The sequence below is a fragment of the Oreochromis niloticus genome, unplaced genomic scaffold (assembly GCF_001858045.2).
Source record: "Oreochromis niloticus isolate F11D_XX unplaced genomic scaffold, O_niloticus_UMD_NMBU tig00000402_pilon, whole genome shotgun sequence".
Lineage (NCBI taxonomy): Eukaryota > Metazoa > Chordata > Actinopteri > Cichliformes > Cichlidae > Oreochromis > Oreochromis niloticus.
Genome location: NW_020327153.1, coordinates 96,587 through 116,202, shown reverse-complemented (window position 1 = coordinate 116,202; position 19,616 = coordinate 96,587). Strand labels below are relative to the sequence as shown.

The following is a 19,616-nucleotide window of genomic DNA, read 5'->3' as shown; positions in this document are numbered from 1 at the left end:
GATCACAGTCAACCAAAGTTTGTCTGGTCTGCAGGTCAGTTTGATTCTCTTTAATAAGTTGTGTCATCACTGTAAACCACTAAGATTCAGCTCGTTATTTTTTTTTCTAATAGTAATTTGACATTTTGAATCCTAACATCTGTGATCTTTGTCTCTTCACTGCATGTTGTTTCCAGATGTTCATTCAGCAGCGTCTCTCACAGTGAGTCCTGACAGAGTGCAACACTTCACCTCTGACTCTGTCTCACTGACCTGTGAGGGAAACTTCACTGAGTGGAGAGTGAGGAAGTTCTCTGAGGACGGCCGACTGTACTCTGACTGTAGGAGAATGACTGGATCCACATGTAACATCAACACATCAAAGTCAGATACTGCAGTGTACTGGTGTGAGTCTGGATCAGGAGAGTTCAGCAGTGCAGTCAACATCACTGTACAGAGTATGTTATTATACATTTACTTCTTGGATTTGAATGATTTAGACGTCACATGAACATTTGTCCCAGCTTTGCTGTATGTGAAGTAATTTCATGTGGGAAAAATAAAACACACAGTTTTTAAATACGCAAGATCAGATCTTCATGACGAAAAGCATTTGTACAATCTGTTCTTATTATTGTTTGTCAGTTTTTTTCTAAAAGTGTGCACCAGCTGATGTGACTGAAACAATTGTGTGTGATTGTGTCACAGATGATGGTAATGGTCCTATCCTGGTGAGTCCTGTTCATCCTGTGACTGAGGGAGCTTCTGTTAGTCTGAGCTGCAGTTTGAGAACACAAAAAATACTTTCCAATGTGTTTTTCTATCACAATGACAAACTTATTCAAAATGATACCCGAGGGGAGCTGAAGATCTCTGCAGTGTCAAAGTCTGATGAAGGTTTCTACAAGTGTCAGTACTCAGGAAGAGAGTCAGCACAGAGCTGGATGTCAGTTAAAGGTGAGCAGGACATTAGATTGTCTGATTTAAGTCTCAAAGTCACCTGGCTCCATTTCATAAAAGTGTTTATTTATAAATTTATAATTTATTAATAATTAATTTTTGTTTGTTGTAACTGTATCAGGAGCTGACAGCTCTTCATCTCCTGTGTGGTTGATTGTTGGACTGGTTTGTGGAGTCTCTCTCATTATTATTCTCCTGCTCTTGTTGTATCGCTGCAGACAGTCCAAGTGTAAGAGCCTAGAGCCTTTTCTATTTTTATTTTTATTCATATATTTTATTAGGAATCTTTCAGGGTTAGTAAACTAAATGACAACTTTACTGTAGAAATTAAACTCAGTACAAATCCAAATCTTTTAAAAAGTTGGAAACCACATTTCTACAAATCTTAGGAAAACAAACTATGAGGAAAGATGTGACAAAAATCAAAGGAAAATTGATGCAGTTTATAAAACACATGATAATGAGATGATGAGTAACAGGTGTGAACTCAGCTGGTGATAACCAACACCTCTTTTCCATTAGTAATTACTCAGATCGACTGGTTTTCCATCATGCTCAAGTACCACCCAATGTGCGCGTCGTTATCTTCATACTGACGTGGCCGACCATCCCATGACCTAATTAGTATGTGTCACAAATGATACAACAAAGGTGAACATCACGGCGATGATATACCTGCTGCTCGGTCTGTGGCTTTCTGTAGACTCGGGGACCACTGTGTTGCTTGTGTAACCATTTCTGGGTTGCCAGGTTTCAAAAATTGCTTTTTTGTTTTTTATCAAGAAGACGCTCTCATAACTCATCCAGTGACACCACTGACCAGTCAATCGGTGGCATGTACTCTATTGACGTCACATTTTGGGATCACCTCCGATCACTTGGAACTCGGGCTGAGTAAATACTAAAATAGTGCTATGATCTGATGGAAAACACTGAAAACCGTGTTTTAGTTACTAATGGAAAATAGGTTAACAGAATGACACAAGATACAGGGGAGAATAAAACAGGAAATGACTCACACTGAGACCTGGACTAAGACACATGAGACCGTAGACAAATCATGGAAAGAGATAAAGAACAGAGTGAGAATACACAAGGGGATAAACAACCTCTCATTAACTAAAAAATAAAAAGATAACCATAATGTAAACACAACATTATAAGAGAAAGCCCTAATGTCAACAATAAAAAAAAAAAAACAATACAATGAAACCAAGAATGATCAAAAATATTAAACCAGATAAACCAAAACACCAAAACCCGGGTCAACCATTCAGGGACCTTAAAGGAAGCACATGCAGGAAGACACCTGCTACACACTGTTGCCTGTCTCCCTTCTGTCCCTGCAGCTGATCCTAGGACGCTTGTCTTCCCCACATCTGGTCTTTCCAGATCTCCATTAACCTTCACATGTCTTAGATTCAATTTGTGCTCAGTTTTTTATTAAAATCCAGTTGGACAAACATCAAAATAACCAACTGACTACATGCACAAAAGATCAGAAACAAACAGGATTTTACAACCTGATTGTTTCTTTAACTCAACTGAAAGAATCCACAAATGTTATTGTTTCATATCAGAACAACACAAACAGTAACACCATGATGGGTTCATGGTCTGAAAATATCTGATAGTCCTGGATTTGACTTAAACACCACTAATTAAAACTCTCTAAAAGGTTTTTCTGTTTTTTCATTTATCTTTGAAAAATCTGTCATGTTGGTTTTTATGTGTGAGCCACTGAAACACTGGTGCAGTATATCATGTGAAAAGCACAGAGCAGCTAGAGATGAAACTGTCTTTGAATTTAAGGAAACTGGCACCATGTCATTGGTTTACAATTGTGTAACTAAAATATGAACATTTCAGGTGCAGATAAACCCCCAGATGTCATTTACTCTAATATTGAACTTGAAAACTTTGTTAATAAGTGTGAGTACACAAAACATATACAATGTAGAAGAAAAGTTTTTGAAATGTTTAAAAATGTATTAATTATTTTTCTTTTGTGGATTCGATCATCTTAACAGGGAAGCATCATAAACCAGAGCAGAGTGCTGTTTACACTAATGTGAAGACGGGAGCTGCAGGTACAGTCACAACAGTCTCATTCAGTGTTTGTACTTGAATGTGTCATCACATCATTATATTGCAGGTAATTATAGGTCAACATGGAGTTTAGTTATTCACTTACTAATCAGTGTTTCAGCTTTACTGAATCACAGCATCCACAGATTCTGACCCAGACCTCAATCACAAAACACACACATGCAAAGCTGAAGTGTCACAGACAACAAATGATTTTTACTTTAAATTATTTCACTGTAGTTTAAAAAGTTTAAAGTCCATATGTATCCAACATGTTTGTATGATATCATTGCTGAACAAATGTGTCCTGAGCTCTGACGTCTCTTTTAGAGGACAGTCTGATGTATGCTGAGGTCAAACAGCCCAAAAAACAAAAAGCCAAGAAAAACAAAGGTGAGCAAAGTCTGCCATCATCTCCACTGAATATTGTTCAACATGTTTATCTGCTCTTAAAATGTAAATCTGTTTATATTTAGGTCTTCACAAGTATTCATTACATGGTTAATAAAATCCATCTTACTTTGCATTAGTGGAGACATCCAGTAATGTGCTTGTCTTACAGGTCAGTGAGGAGAGCTGTAGCAGCAAAGCCAAGAAGAAGCTTTTTATGAAGCCACTCTTGCTCCTCTGCTCCCCAAATATCAGACATGCTCAGATTTATGTACAGTTACAATATTAAATCATAATATCATATAGACTCAGTACTCTCTTATAGCATAAATCATATTCCTATTTGAAATCTATGCTCTATATAGTCAGCAGTTTTTATATTCATTCTTAAAGCTTTCTTTATATAAAACCTTGAATGTTTCCTGTTTCAACATCAGTGAGAACAAAGTGTGAAATATGTGATCTTTAGTAGCTGATAGCTCGAGTTAAAGTCAGCAGTGTTACATTAGGAAGTACTGGTATGAGCACCAACACATACTTTTACTGTATTTGTTTAAAGATCTACATTATATAAAACTGATCTGATCAGTACTGTGTGAATTTGAATGTAATGAATGTATTTCTTGTTTTCTTTTTTGTTTTTTGCTTTATTTTAAACATTTTTAACCATTTCATACATTTATAGTTAGAAGTTTGTCCCTGCCAAATGAACTAAATGAATAAATAACAACGGAATTGGTGGTGTGTCATTTACCTGTAACCTTTCCATCGTGTTTATCATAAAATAAAGAAGTCAACATATTTTTGTACGTTTTTCCACATGGTGCAAAACTTAATTCAGACAGAGTAGCAATCTACAAAATTATGAAGATCAGATTTATGTTAATAAATCAAATTAATCCACAAAAAGACACGTTGCCTTTGTTTAGCTGTTTTTAGGCAATTGTAGTCATTAATAACTTTAGTACTGACATGTTTGTTCTAATGAACAACATGTGAAGCAAACTCAACCTCCCAGTGTCTTCTGCAGAGATGAGCTGCTGTGATAACCACTGTTACTGTGGGGCAGTATGTTTGAGGTCAGTTAAATTACACACCTTCCTGCTATGTGATGTTACACCATCCTCACCACCTCACTGAGCCTCATCCTCACATCCAGCTCTGTGATGCCAAAACAGCAGCAAATGATCAGAAACAGTCAGTCATCAGCAATGTCCTATATATGAAGCACAACATGGTTTATTAACAACTGAACGATAGTGAACAATGAACAGACACAAGGAAAAATTTCTACTGTGTCAAAGCTGACTCATCACTCAGTGGAGATTTTATTTAATAACAAACCAATCAGAGATGTTAGAGTTGTAAAAACGAGTGAAAATCTTCTTCATGTGACTTACTTAACTGTGAAGCTGTGGTCTGTTTTCTGCTGAGCTGCTCATGTGCAGTTTCCCGCCTGTTACAATCGGTCTTTTGGATCAACAGCACCAGAGCGCCTTCTACTGACTCAATAAGACATTACCTGATTACTGTTTTGTTTTGTTTTTTGTTTTTTTTGTTAACCATGTCAAACTTATTTTACATCACAGGTCACATACAACCCACTTTGAGTTTATGTGGATGGGACCAGTGAAACTAATGTTTCAATTACACATTTAATCCTGATATAGTTTATATTAAAAGTAAATAAATGAAGTGCTAGTCTTTGTGTTTCAAATTTTAAAAAGTAATTTTGTAATATTACAGAAATCTATTATTTGATTACTCAGGTGCTTGAAGGGCCAAGAAAATCTTCATCAGTTGGAAAATTTTTAAAAGTTATGAAAAAACAACTAAAAGTTCAACATTTCTGTTCTTCACATTTTCCTTCTAATAGTGCCATCTAGTAAGGTGGACTGGAGTCTGGCCCCCGGGCCTTATGTTTGACATCCCTGACGTAACCTGCCACATTGTCACATTTACATTATCACGTTGTATCATGTATGAGAGGTAGATTCATATAAACCACAGCCTAGATCCTTTCTATCTGGAATAGCTGGTTTTGGCTTTGTTGCACTGCTAGTTTTGTTATGATCAGATAGAAAAAAAATATTCAAATTATTTTAATTAAAACAGGTGGCCGAAACTTAGATAAAATCAGTTAAGGGTAAGACTTTAAACTGAATAGAGACATGACCGGTTTGTATATCAAAACCAACCTTTAACCACTGTTCACCAGCCCTCCTTTGTTGGGTATAACATTGCTTTACTGAAGCTCAATCATGATGATCAGAATTTTTCAGTGTCAGTTAAATTATAATTTATGGCAAAGCCAATAACAGCAGAAAGATGCACAACACTTTTTTAGTTTCAGAACCACATAAAGACTGTCCATTTTAATTTAAGTAATTAAAACAGCGTAATTCATTACAGATGTGAAAATAAAAAAAATCACTGTCCCTGCATACACCTTGTTCTTGTGCAGAATCAACATATCAGGTACTTAAATCCAAGAGTGGAGAACAGTTTGTAGTGTGTCACATCAATGTAGTATGATCCATCCAGCTGAAGCCATGTTTACACTGATATGAATCCTGTTAAATGTCACCACTCATATCAATATGTTCTATTTATAATGTTAAACCATCGTCAGTGAATCTGGGTCACACAGAAGCAATCTGGGCTTTATAAGTTTTATTGACTTTGACTACATGTCCACTCTCACCTGTTTCTTTTTGCTGTCTTTGAAAATAATAGACACGTTGGGAAAATATAACATTAGAAGATGCTGTCAAAGCATAATACTAAAATACATTATTATTATTATTACTGTTACTATAGTTATTTCTGGGGGTGCTAAGTGCTTGGCAGCACAAAAAGGGTCTAAACCAATGGTGTCAAACATACAGCCTGTGGGTAGGATACAGTTATATCCAGCCCACAAGATAATTTCATGTGTCGTTAATGGCCTGTCGATATGTTTGACTTTATTTTGATGGTCATAGAATGGGATAACACCATCATGTAAAAGAAGGAAGGGGGGCAGACTTTCTGAAGACAGCAAGTGTTACAACTCAGGTACGCAGAGAGACAGGAGCTGAATTTAAATAGAAGCATGTTGGGGAAAAGTGAAGAAACAAGCGAAACGTAAAATAAGCAGCATCTGGCTGCTTTTATATGATATTAGTTGTCTAATTGTGTCTCACAGCCGTTAATGTGCACTTGAAGTCATTCGTAATTCTCAAATTGTTTGATCTGCTGGTGAACACAAACAAGCACAAGCAGAAATTCTGCACTTCTAAGTGTATTTTCATAATTTTTAAATCTTTTCCTAATAAAAACAAACAAACAAAAAACATATGGCCAGTCATACTACACAAAATAATTAAGCAATAAACACTTAACATGCTGAACCTCAATGCCCCGGGTACACACACAGATAATTAATATTCAGTGGTATGTTGCTGTTTTGAGAACACTCAACCACACGCGTACATGGAAAAACTGAAGTAGCAGCAACACCACAAACATCACTGACAACAGCTACGACATCAGCAAGGTCAGAACTAGATCCAAACTTAGAGATGTGGAGGTGTGTGAAGAGGTGTGAAAAAAGGTGTGAACTGCTGTTGACAGGCTAAAGTAGCTTAAATAGCACATGAGGTTTTCCATTTAGATATGAAGTTAGTATTGCTGCCTGTCGAATGAACGCTGTACTTATTTTTTATTTTAGCTTTTACAACTGAAAACAGTTTATCTATGGACAGCTACAAGTACCTGTGTATCCCACAGGCTAACGCGAACCATGATAAAGATGCACAAACGTCAGCCACAGCCAAATACCTCCAGAAGGTAAGACAGATACTAAGAAGCCAGCTGAGTGATAGGAATAAAATCCAAGCCATCAATGCAGATACCCTACAGGTCAGCAAATACGCAGTTGGAATAATAGGCTGGCCACAGGAGGAGATAGCTGCCACTGATGTCAAAATACAAAAACTCCTCACAATACATGACGGTCACCAACTGAAGTCCTGCACCCTGAGGCTCGATGAGCAGTGGAAAGAGGGAGAGTGAATAATAATGAGTCGCAGAGCTACAATTCAGGATGAAACAAGGAGCATCCTTAAATACATCAGGAAGCTTTGGCCCCACTGGTAACAGGAGCATTAAGAGCTGTAACCCTTAAACTGAAAGAGTTGCTCCAGCTAATTCCAGATGCAACATTGGGTCTTCGTCCAGAAGAGTGCCGTCCATATATATCATGTCAGAATACACAGTGTATGATTCTGTGTTTGACTTTGAATAAATCTCTCTAAATAAACTGCAAATGGAGAAGACTGTTAAGCTTTTGATAAATGCAAAACTTTTAAATTAAAAATAAATACATATAAATCTACAAAGAACTACAGTTATATGTTGTATTCATGAAGCAGTTCAAACAGTAATAAAAAATTAAAAAAGTTCAAACTGAAAACATGGCATTAGAGAATAGCATTTATGTTCTTCTGAGCAGCGTGCAATGCCTATATATGTGAAAGACTGTATAGTTGGTTACTATCTTTTCTGCCACAGGCTTATTTTTATCTACTGAAAAACCTCATGATTTGTGGCTGAACCACCTAGAAAAGAGGAAATAGAGCCTGTGGTTTCAACCATTAGTCGTCCGTTTAGAAAAGCGTGAGTACAGCACAAAGCAGAGTGTTAGGAGGACAAAGAGTAAAGTGGAAAATTCACTTTGATCTCTGTGTGCATGATATGTGTTTATATGACTGTAGAACTGCTGGTGAGTCACAATCACTATCATGATGGCGTAGCATAAATGTATTCTAAGGCAGAAGTTCAGTAGTGTAATATGCAGTATATCTAGTAAACAACATTTATTGGACATTTATTTATTGAGCCACAAAAATAATCAAAAATAATAACAAAATCTGAATTTTTATTACATTTATTTACATTTATGTTATTAAAAACACTCCAAGGTTTGTGTGTCCAAGTAGGATTGCTTGGGGTTCACTATGGGGCCAGGCCTGGGAGGGATGTCAATGGAGAGGGCCCGGTAGCCAGGCCATGAGGCCTAGCCGGGTGCAGCCCTAAGAGGAGACGGAGGATCTTTCCTCCTGTGGGCCCATCACATGAAGGTAATGTAGTGGTCAGTGTCAGATCATACACTCAAAGTCCAAGTGATAATCACCTCTGGATTCAGCCTTTCAGAGCCAATAAAAAGTAAAACAACTCAAAAAAAAAATCTTCTAAGAATGAACAGACCTCATTGAAACAGAGTCACAACAAACAGCAAAGCAAAATTACACATAGCAAAGTAACCTTGGGCTGTAGAGAATTTAACATATGCGCAAGTAGCAGACAAAAACAGACAAAGTTATAGCGAGAAAGAGCAGAAGAAAGAAAGTAAAGAAAAATGACAAAAAGGGAGAAAAAAATTAAACAGAAAAGGTGGAATCAGAAGCAAAAAATAGAGTGAAAAAGTATTGAGAAAGAAAGAGAGAAGAAAAGAGCCCTCCTGGACGCTCACCCTCTATCCATTTGGGGGACAGAGGTTAGACAGGTCATTCAACGCACTATAATAGCATCTGCACCTGGACCAAATTACCTACCCTACAAGGTGTTCAAAAATTCACCTTCAGCTCAGTTCCCCACCAGCCTATTACATTTGCTCTGGAGTTTTTCTATGTACCACCAAGCATCCGGAGGCTGGTAGCAATCTATTTTAACAGCATATCTTTGCTACACAACCAGGGAAATCATAATTACCTGGCACTGGTTGGAGAAGGGGATGTTCAGCAATGGGATGTTCCATCTCCCACCCTCTTCATGGCTGCATTCAAGATCACTTGATAGGTGGGAGACAGATGGTCCGAGTGGTCAAGTACCAAACAGGGCAAAGACTCCCCGTACAGGCCTACATGGATGCTACATACAGGCTACATTCAGACCGCAGCCTGCTCAGTGAAACTTCTCAACAGGCTGGAGGAAGTCCTAGCATGGGTTCACGTGAAAATCAAGCCCATCAAGTCTCACAACTTTTCAATACAGTCCTCCCGGCATGCTCCCTGTAGAATAGGGCTTTTTCCAGTGATCAAGAGGGTTGCTTCCCTGAGTCTTTTTGACTGTTGTCAAAACTGTGAGAGTACCCAGCCTTCTTGTCACTGTGTGCAGGGCTGGATGGTGTCCCACCTGCCAACTCTATTGTCCTACTGGGAGATTTCAACACTCACATGAGCAGTGATATTGAGAGTTGCAGGAACATGACTGGAATGAAGGACCTGTCTGGTGAACTGAAGTGATGTTCTGCTATTAGAGTTTTATGCAAATCACAGTTTGTAAATAATGAACATCATGTTTGAACACAAAGAGGAACAGGAACATCAAAGGTGGCTTCCTAAAAGGTAGCCACCTAAAAGGTGGCTGGCCTCTCACTTAGAGATAGAGGGAGGAGTTCAGTGATTTGGGAGGGACTGGGAATAGAGCGGCTGCTCCTTGATATTGAGAGAAGTCAGCTGAGGTGGTTCAGTCATCTGATCTGGTCAGAGAGCGAGGAGAAAAAGATAAGGAAGAAAACTACACAAACTGAACAGTTTGGTTTTTGCCATGTAATGTTGATGCACCTGGAGCTTATCCCGGCCCCATAGGGTGAGGGGCAGGGTATGTCGTACGGCTAACAGAAAGACAGACAACCATTCACACTCACATTCACACCTATGTGCAATTTGGAATCACCAATTACACTAACCACAGTATAACTGCATGTCTTTGGACTGCGGGAAAAAGAGAACTCCAGGAATATGCAGAGCCCTCACAGGAAGGGCCCAACCAGATGATAGATTTGAACCAAGGACATTCTTGCTTTTGTATCAGTTCAGCCACAAAACGTCCTGTGTTCGGGTAACTAAACTTGAAAGCAGAACTCAACCACAAGGTGAGAAATTTCACAGTTCTATAGAGGAGCCTTTTTCACTATAATGCTGCAGGAGAATATTTAATCTAAGAATAATAAAAAAAAACTGTATATGTTATTATGAATTATGAAAGAAGCATTTTTAACATATTTCCTATAATAAAGGATCAAAACACTTATGATACCTGCCTAATACCTAATATTACATTTGTTTGATGATCTGAAGCAAAGCTTGACAAACATAGAAAAAATATGAAATCAAGAAGACGGCAAGCGTTTTTCATACCACTGACATCAGACTTAGCTGTTACTGACAAAAAAAAGGAAAAAAGTTGGTGAGATGATTTATGGATGGCACCATAAATTTGTAAGGATATATATATATCCTTATATATATATATATATATATATATATATATATATATATATATATATATAGTCTTATGACCCAGTGTTTTGAGTTTTAGTTCTTTTGATCTTTATAGTGTATGTTTAAGCTCTAGGTTTCCTATGTTCATTTGCTTATTAGTTTTCCCTTGTCTTCCAACCCCTGTGAAGTCTCCCCTGCCCTTCATGTGTTTCATGTCTGTGTCTTATGTTGCCAAGTTCTGGTTGTCATGTCTGCGTCTCATGTTTCCTGTTTTATTTTGAAGAGATCTTGTGTTCCTGTGTTCATCGTGTTTAGTTTTACTCTTCCACTGTGAGGTCGTTATGTTCATGTGTGTCAGCTGTTCCCCCATGTGTTCCCACTTCCCTCATTAACCTCCTGTGTGTATTTAGTCTGTGCCTTCTCATTCAGTCTTTGTTGGATTGTCTGTGTTATTCCCATGCCATGTCTTGCATTCAGGTTTTCATATATCCTCCTCATCATTGCCATGTTTAGAGTTTTGTTTGTGTTTCTGTTTGCCAGGGTTTTCATAGTTTGTGCTTCCTTTCTAGTTTACCCAGTTTAGGTTATTGCTTAGTTTGCATTGTTTTTGCCCTTTTATTTTGTACTGTTCAGTCTGCCTTAATAAACAGCTCATCAGTTAAGTTTGAGTTTTAGAATGTCTGCACCTGGGTCCACTCTTCATACTCCACGCTGTTTGCCTCGGCAAACTGTGACAGCTAGCTTCCTAAGACCCAGCAGAAGAACAATATTACAACATGATATTGATAAAAAATTTTAAAGAAGAAAAAAGCAAAAACATGATATGGCAAAATATGTCATCTGACTTTTAGCTTTAGATAACAACATAACATGTGAAAGAAGCCTATATATCTTTGCCATCGACAGGAAATGAGAACACGTCAAACAGCTGCTGTGGTCAAAGCTACAGGAGCTGTTTGAGGTTGGTGTAAAAGGGAAGGAAACTCAGAGGCTGCAGACAGAAGAAGAAATCAGAAACAAACTATGGTCTTATTTGTATTAAATGCAGCTTCTCTTTTTCTGTATTTATTGTTTATTTAAAGTAAAACTTTGAGATTAGCTGATGATGAGTGCATTAGGGCTGGTGGTGAGGATGGGTCGGTCTTTGTTCTGCATAACGGGATTAGTCTGTAAGTACATTTCTTATATGATGTTGGACACACTGCTATTTCTTGCATTTAACTAATTGTTACATTCTTAGTTTTTTAAAACTATTATTATTATTATTGTTATTATCATCAACAACAACAACAATTATAACAATATATTATACTAACTACTTTCTTTGATAATAAACTAATTTCGGAGACAGTTCAAAGCACAAACTTTTTGATGTGCAGTAAGTGTTATGTGAAAATTAATCTTTATAAAATACTTTACTTCATAAAGACAAGTTTGATTTTCTGCCAGCTTGATACTGATGTTTTAATCTTCATCTTAGTGCTCAGTTCACGATTCTGTGGGAATGCTGAAGGTAAGAAATGTTTCTTTTTCATCTTAATTCTTTATAAAATATGTATAATATTGCTCTGTTGTTTGACATCTCACCTACCACTATAAATTACTTCCCTTGTCTTTGTTTAGATGTTATACAATTTACATATCTTTTGAACTTTAAAGAGTACAAATTTTAAAATTTAAGAATACGAAAGGGGTGTTTTTGTATAGCTTATCTATGTAGCCAATGTTATTAAAATTTTCTTTAAAAATTGTAATTACCAAACACTATGTATGAAACAGAAAAGAAATTAAACAAAACACTAATGTCAGTATTTGGACTCTAAAACAAGTAAAATTTTCTTTGAAAATCCTCTCGGGTTAGAAAATCTTAAAAAATAACAGCTTAGTTCATAAGAGTAAAATTGCACAGTGACCTTTTGCGGGCAGTGTTGTATTGATGTTTTTGTGGGAATACCAAATATTGCATTGAGCTTACAGGAGAGTTTTTATTGCAGAGTTTTTATTTCCAGGACCACAGAATGGAAAAGAGGGCAGAGGAATGGATAAATTTTCCAGGCCTCAATTTTGTATTACAGTGACAATTTTGCAAATAAAAGCAAAATGCTTTCATACAAATTATAGCAGGTAATTTATTCTGTTGTAAAGGCCAGGCAGCCAGTGTGCTGAGCTGAACTGAATGGCAGACTCAAAACACAGTTTCTTAACTTTCCACAAAAACACAGGGATCACTAAAGTCATTAAAACAGGGCAGGGGGGAAACTGCACAAGAATGGGGTTCACTGCAACAGAGGGAGAACTGTATTAATTAAGAGCTTTGGATGAAGGTGAGCACAAATGTTGAAAGGAACGAGGAAATTTTGCATACTTTGTATGTGGCTAGCCGAGGTCATAGAGGTTATTGGTTAGCTAAAAAATTGGCAAAAAATGATTTAAACATAAAAAATACAAAAAAGAACATAGTATCCACAACTGCACAGAAGAGTAAAACAGTGGATTACTAAACATTAGGTGTCTCTCTTACCTGTTAGCACATGAATTAATAATTGATAAACAAATCAATTTACTCTGCCTTACAGAAACCTGGTCACAGCAGGATGATTATCTTAATTTAAATGAATCAACACCCCTGAGTCATACTATCAGCACAGGCTGAATGTGTGTTTCTGTCTGATTTCTTTTTTTATCTGATTTAGTGCTCAGCTCAGATAAAATAATTATTATGGGTAATTTTGACATCCATGTAATATTCTAATAATAATAATAATAATAATAATAATAATAATAATAATAATAATAATAATAATACATTTTATTTATAGGCGCCTTTAAGACCCTCAAGGTCTCCTTACAATAACACAATAAAATATAATGAACATGGCAAAATTAAATTTACACATAAGATTAAAAAAAACACAAAGCAAAACAAAACAAAACACAAGCATAAAAATATAAAAGCTGAGCAAGCTAGAAATGGACTAAGATCAGGTGTATGCAGTTCTGAATAGATGGGTTTTGAGACGTGATTTAAAAGTGGTGAGATAATTTGTGGTCCAGAGATCTGGTGGAAGTGCATTCCAAAGTCTCGGGGCAGAACAACTAAAGGCTCTCAGTCCCATTGTAGTCAGGCGAGCAGGTGAAACAGACAGAAGGAAAGCTGAAGAAGAGTGGAGTGTACGATGGGGTGAGTATATATGGAGAAGATCGGATAGATATGGAGGAGCGAGGTTATGAAGCACTTTGAAAGTGAGAAGCAGGATCTAGAAATTAACTCGGAGGTGAACTGGAAGGATTCAGTTGGAGGGATTCATGAGGTAGACGATAGAGAAGAGAATTACAGTAATCTAAACAAGATGTGACAAGAGCATTGACAAGTATGATGGTACTGTTTGAAATGAGTAAAGGATGTAGGTGGTTAATATTACAGAGATGAAAGTAGGAAGACCGAGTGATATTATTTATATGTGCTGTGAAGGACAGAGAGCTATCGAAGATAACACCAAGACTCTTAACCTGAGTGGAGGTTGTGACAACAGAGTTATCAATGGACAGTGAAAGACTTCTGGTTGGGACTTTAGTCAGTTTTGATCTGGTGCCTATTAAAATGAATTCTGTTTTATTGCCATTAAGTTTAAGAAAGTTGCGAGTAGATACCAATAATGACAGCATCAGCATTTAATCTGTTATTAGACTCAATTGGCTTCTCACAAAATGTAGAAGAACTCACCCACCACTTTAATCACCCTCTAGATCTTGTTTTAACATATGGCATAAAAACTGAACATTTAACAGTGTTTCATTAAAACCCTGACTTGATTTCATCAAAGTAGATGTCTCTCTGAAAGTGCTGTAACTAGGTTAAGAATACAGTATGATCAACAGTAGTTAAACTGTTACTTAAAAAGCCATCACTTTACCCAGCTGTCAATCTCAAACCCTCCTTTAGCGCCAACATTCTTGTAAAACAGCTAACTAATCTTCCGCAGAGCAATGGCTAATTTGAAAAGTTTCAGTCACATTTCAGAGCTCATTACAGTACAGAATCTGCTTTAGTGAAGGTTAAAAATGATCTTCTTATGACCTCTGACAGTGGACTAATCTCTGTGCTTGTCCTTCTAGACCTCACTGTTCAATACTGTATTATTTTATTATAGTGATTAGAACATGCTGTGGGTATTACAGGTACTGTGCTACAGTGGGTTGTATCATCTAATAGACTCCAGTTTGTTCATGTAAATGGAGAGTCCTCTTTACACGCTAAAGTCAATTATGGAGTTCCACAGGGTTCAGTGCTAGGACCAATTCTGTTTACATTATACATGCTTCCTCTAGGCAGTATCATCAGAAGACATAGCATAAATTTTCACTGCTATGCAGATGATACCCAGCTTTATCTATCCATGAAGCCAGGTAACACACACCAATTAGTTAAACTGCAGGAATGTCTTAAAGACATAAAGACCTGGATGGCCGCTAACTTTCTGCTTCTAAATTCAGATAAAACTGAGGTTATTGTACTTGGTCCTACAATTCTCAGAAATATGATATCTAACCAGATTCTTATTCTGGATGTCATTACCTTGGCCTCCAGTAACACTGTGAGGAACCTTGGAGTCATTTTTGACTGGGATATGTCCTGGTCCAGTGCACATATTAAACAAATGTGTTAACTAATATGGACTGCTTTCTTCCATTTGCGCAATATGTGTACAATTAGAAACATCCTGTCTCAGAGTGATGCTGAAAAACAAGTTTGTGCATTTATTACTTCTAGGCTGGACTGCTGTTATTCATAATCATAAGGATGTCCTAAACATTCCCTGAAAAGTCTTCAGCTAATCCAAAATGCTGCAGCAAATGTACTGACATGGACTAGAAAGAGAGAGCATATTTCTCATATATTGGATTCTGTTCATTGACTAACTGTTAAATCATGAATCAAATTCAAAATCCTGCTCCTCACTTACAAGGTCTTGAATAATCAGGCCCCTTCTTCTCTTAATGACCTTATAGTACCATATCACTATATGGCTACAGGCTTACTTGTTGTTCCTACAGTATTTAAAAGTAGAATGGGAGGCAGAGCCTTCAGTTTTCAGGCCCCTCTTCTGTGGAACCAGCTTCCAGTTTGGATTTGGGAGATGACACTATCTCTACTTTTAAGATTGGGCTTAAAACTTTCCTTTTTGGTAAAGCATATAGTTAGGGCTGGACCAGGTGACCCTGAATCCTCCCTTAGTTATGTTGCAATAGGTGTAGGCTGCTGGGGAATTCCCATGGTGCACTGAGTATTTCTCTTTTATTCACCTTTTCCACTCACCATGTCTTTGTAGACTTCCTCCAATGTGCCCCATTAGAAGTAACACCTGAGAAGAGAGACAGTTCTACTCATTCTGAGGTGGCAGCTATAGCGGGCCATGTGATCCCAGTGGATTGCAGCAGAAAGGTTAGAACATAGCAGTGGCTGGGGGACTGAGCCTGGGTCAGATTTATCACACAGGGTTCATCAAATTGCTTCCTCCAAGTCCCAAGTTAACTATCCAGTAGTATATGATGTGCGTAGAATCTGCTCGGCCTCTGGCTTGCTGGCATTTTCAGAGTACTGAAGAGAGTGTGTATCTGGCTTAACATTCCTGAAACCTGGAAAATAGCATTAAAACTAAAACGCCCCAAAACCAGACCAGAGCGAGCCTGAGGGGCATTTAACCTTTTGGCCATTCTAAGGTAAGTGAGGTTTTTGTGATCTGACCAGCTAACAAAACGCTGCTCGCCCCCCTCCAGCCAATGAAGTCAATCCTTCAGTGCCAAACACCCCGTTCATATTGGTGGAAAAAATGTACCATGTCGACTAATCAAAAAATGATATGGCAACATGGCATTTGGTTGTTTAGGAAGAGTTTTAGGCAAGTTTTAAGATTGACATTAATGAAAGAAAGAGAGAGGGAGTGAGTTTTGAGATGTGAGAGGTTTGGGAAGTTTAGCGTGTTTGGAGTGTATAGTTAGTGTGTTATGTAGTTGATAGTGTTGTTGTGTGTGTCAGGTGACTACTGAATGTCACAGTTGTTACCAAAAAGCCACCAAAGGCAGACTGCAGTGTAAAAGCTGTCACCAGGTGGAAAACAGCAGGTCGAGTGATACACCGTTCAGACCTGCAGGTATCGGGTTTTTATGTTCTCCTTTATCTTATAGTTGACAGAAATTATTTTTTGGAGTGGCACAAATAATTTTTTGTGGGATCTTATTTGATCTGATTGTTCTGTAAATAGTTTGAAAGGTTTATAAAAAACACCTTGGCTGCATTTTTAGTTAAATAGCTGCATTTAACTTTGTTGTCTGCATAGGTTTTTAAAATTTACAATTTATATTTGCATTTCAATTTATGAATATGATTTGTTAATCTTTGTATTTGGTACAATAAAAAATATAACTTTTTTCTACTATGATTTTATGTTTTTTATCTGATTTTAGATCAGTTGTGTTAATACAGTATGTCAAAATGAAAAATTAACTGTAAATTCAGACCTGTGAGGTTGTCCTGAAAAGAATGATACCAAACAAGGCAAAATAAACAGTTTTTAAAGTTGAAACTTAGCGATAAAATCAAAAGTAGTCAAAAGCGGCCAACTTTACCCTGGACCCCAGAGGGTTAAACTTTGTTTTTTGTTGTTGTTGTATTTTTTTAAGTAACGCAATAGTTAGTTTTCCTAGTAATTAGCTACTTTTATAATATTGTAAGTCAGTTAACAACGCAATTTTACTTTTCCTGGCCTACTTCATATAGTGAATCATATAAGGCTTATGTGATTTACTCATGAAAGTGGCCACTTTCTCATTGCTTTCATATATTGTTTTAGTAAGTATCCAAAACATACAAGTTTCATTTATAGAATTTTTCAAGGGATCTTATATCTGTTTTCACTCTTGTATGCTTTTCTTACAAGTTTCACACAAGACAGATACAAACTTTATAAGATTTATATATATCTTTTCCATATGGGATTATACAGTCTTACTGATTTCCAACTGAAAACACACTTGATCGACTTAATAGTTATAGTTAGTGAATGGTGCACAAATAAAGACAAGTTGCTGCATTTTTAAAAAATAAAATTGAACAAAATAAGAATCTGATTCAGTACAAGGACTAGATGTTACAATCATGTTACAATAATGCATTGCTTGAAATAGAGAAAGTCTTGAGGGATGGCTGTTATGAGGAAAGGCAGCCCAGAAACTTCACCAGCGGGACACCTTGTTGTGTGCCTCAACTTTGCAAGGGGGTTTCAGTCTTTTATCACAAGCTAATTAACATTTTTTACCTTCCTTAGTTAGGTTTAGGGATTAGAGATCTGATCTAGATTATAATATTAAAATTTTGGGACACTTCATCAGTAGTGGACCTTGGATTCATTGGGTGTTTCGGCCATTATCACTGGACACCCTCATCCAAAGAGGCTCTGCCAGGATTGATCAGGCCCTGGAGTGTGTCACTGGTTTATGTTAAATTGTTATTTCTCTTCTTCTTTCTTCTGTTTAGTTTTCTACAATTTATTTTCTTCTATCAATTCACTGCAACTGAGAAGTAATACTTACCACTTTAGTATTTATGGAGCCTCACTTCTTTAAAGGGATAGAAAAGGTGAGAGGGAAGTAAGACAAAAGAGAGAAAACAGGAGAGATGAGAGCCGGAAGGGGGGCACCTGATCTGGCATCCCACACCTCCCCACTGGATCGGGCTGTGCACTCTTCTCCCCACTGCCTCCCAGAAAAGGGAAAAAGGGCAGAGGGGAGAAGAGCGGAAGATATATACATTCCTCCATTAGGTTTCACTACCATGAGGTTAGCTGCACAGCCCCCAGGGGGCCCTGAGACAGCTGTATCAGTCAACCAGCAAAATTGCTAGTGTTAGGTTTTCTACCCTTTTGAAGCCCTCTACTGAGGCAGGCCCACCACGGGTTGATCAATCCAGGGCATGTGTCTCTCAGTGAGCTTACTGCCTTAGCTGCCCAAGTGATATCAGCCCTCTTTAGCCACAGCCAGTGACTGGTCCTCTCGTCAGTGTTAGCTAATTCTCTTATAGCCTGCTGCTGCACCTGTCCTCTGATTCCAATCCCTCTAAGCAGTTTTGCTGTTGAACTGGCAACAAAGCTCCTGCACCCCACTACCACCGGTTACAATCACCTTGATCTTCCAGCCTCAGTCCTCTCGGGCAAATGCTGATGGATACTGATGCTCCTCTTGGTTCGTGAAAGGTTGAGCGTTGATGGATTTCCTCTTGCACTCAACTTTCTTGGCTATACACCTGAGGACCTGGTTGAGTCTCCATGTGTATCTGCCCTGAGTAAGGCTAGTCCTATAACCAACCAAGATGTGCTTGAGTGTTGCTGGGACTTTTCACAGGGGACAGGATGGGCCCTTTCTAGAAAACACTATTTTCTTCTCCTCAGTGTAGATTTACATGGTTTTGTTTTTTTCTTGTGTTTGTTTGTTTGTTTTTATTCCCCAAACTCACCAGTTTTCTGAATTGTGACTGAATCACTTGTTCTGAGTGAGTTATTGAATCATCTCTGCATGAGTTGTAGAGTCTTGCTTTAGAGATCAGATCTCTCTGTCCAACAGCTACTGTGGATTTATCTTTAGATGTGGTAAACCAATGTCCTGAACCAATCACATACTAAGTAGGTAAACTGCTTCACAGGATATTTCAGGGTACCACTGCCCCCTGCTGGTAAGATTGTTCTGTCTTCTGTCAGGGTGGCCTTGTCATTTACTGTAACATCAAAAAAACATGAAAAATGGAGTCACTCTAATATTATAAGTGACATCCTTGTTTGATTGTTTTATGAAACAACACATGTTTCAGTCAAATTGTCTAAGGGATACAATAAATATGATTTCTATTAGCAATAGCCATACAAAAATCTGAAAAAAATC

At 37.5% G+C, this 19,616-nt stretch overlaps 1 protein-coding gene across 2 annotated transcripts in view; it reads left to right on the top strand.

The window, feature by feature from the left end:
• Positions 1-19,616, top strand: part of LOC109194598 (Fc receptor-like protein 5) — a 65,221-nt gene that overhangs the window by 33,631 nt on the left and 11,974 nt on the right. The window contains exons 12-15 of one of the 2 annotated variants that reach the window (XM_025904217.1): positions 1,049-1,168; positions 2,809-2,871; positions 2,970-3,029; positions 3,358-3,420. The exons of the other annotated variant lie outside the window; for it this stretch is intronic. Of the exons in view, the coding sequence (XP_025760002.1) occupies positions 1,049-1,168; positions 2,809-2,871; positions 2,970-3,029; positions 3,358-3,420 (306 nt within the window). The remainder of the gene's footprint in view (positions 1-1,048; positions 1,169-2,808; positions 2,872-2,969; positions 3,030-3,357; positions 3,421-19,616) is intronic. 2 annotated transcript variants of the gene reach the window in all.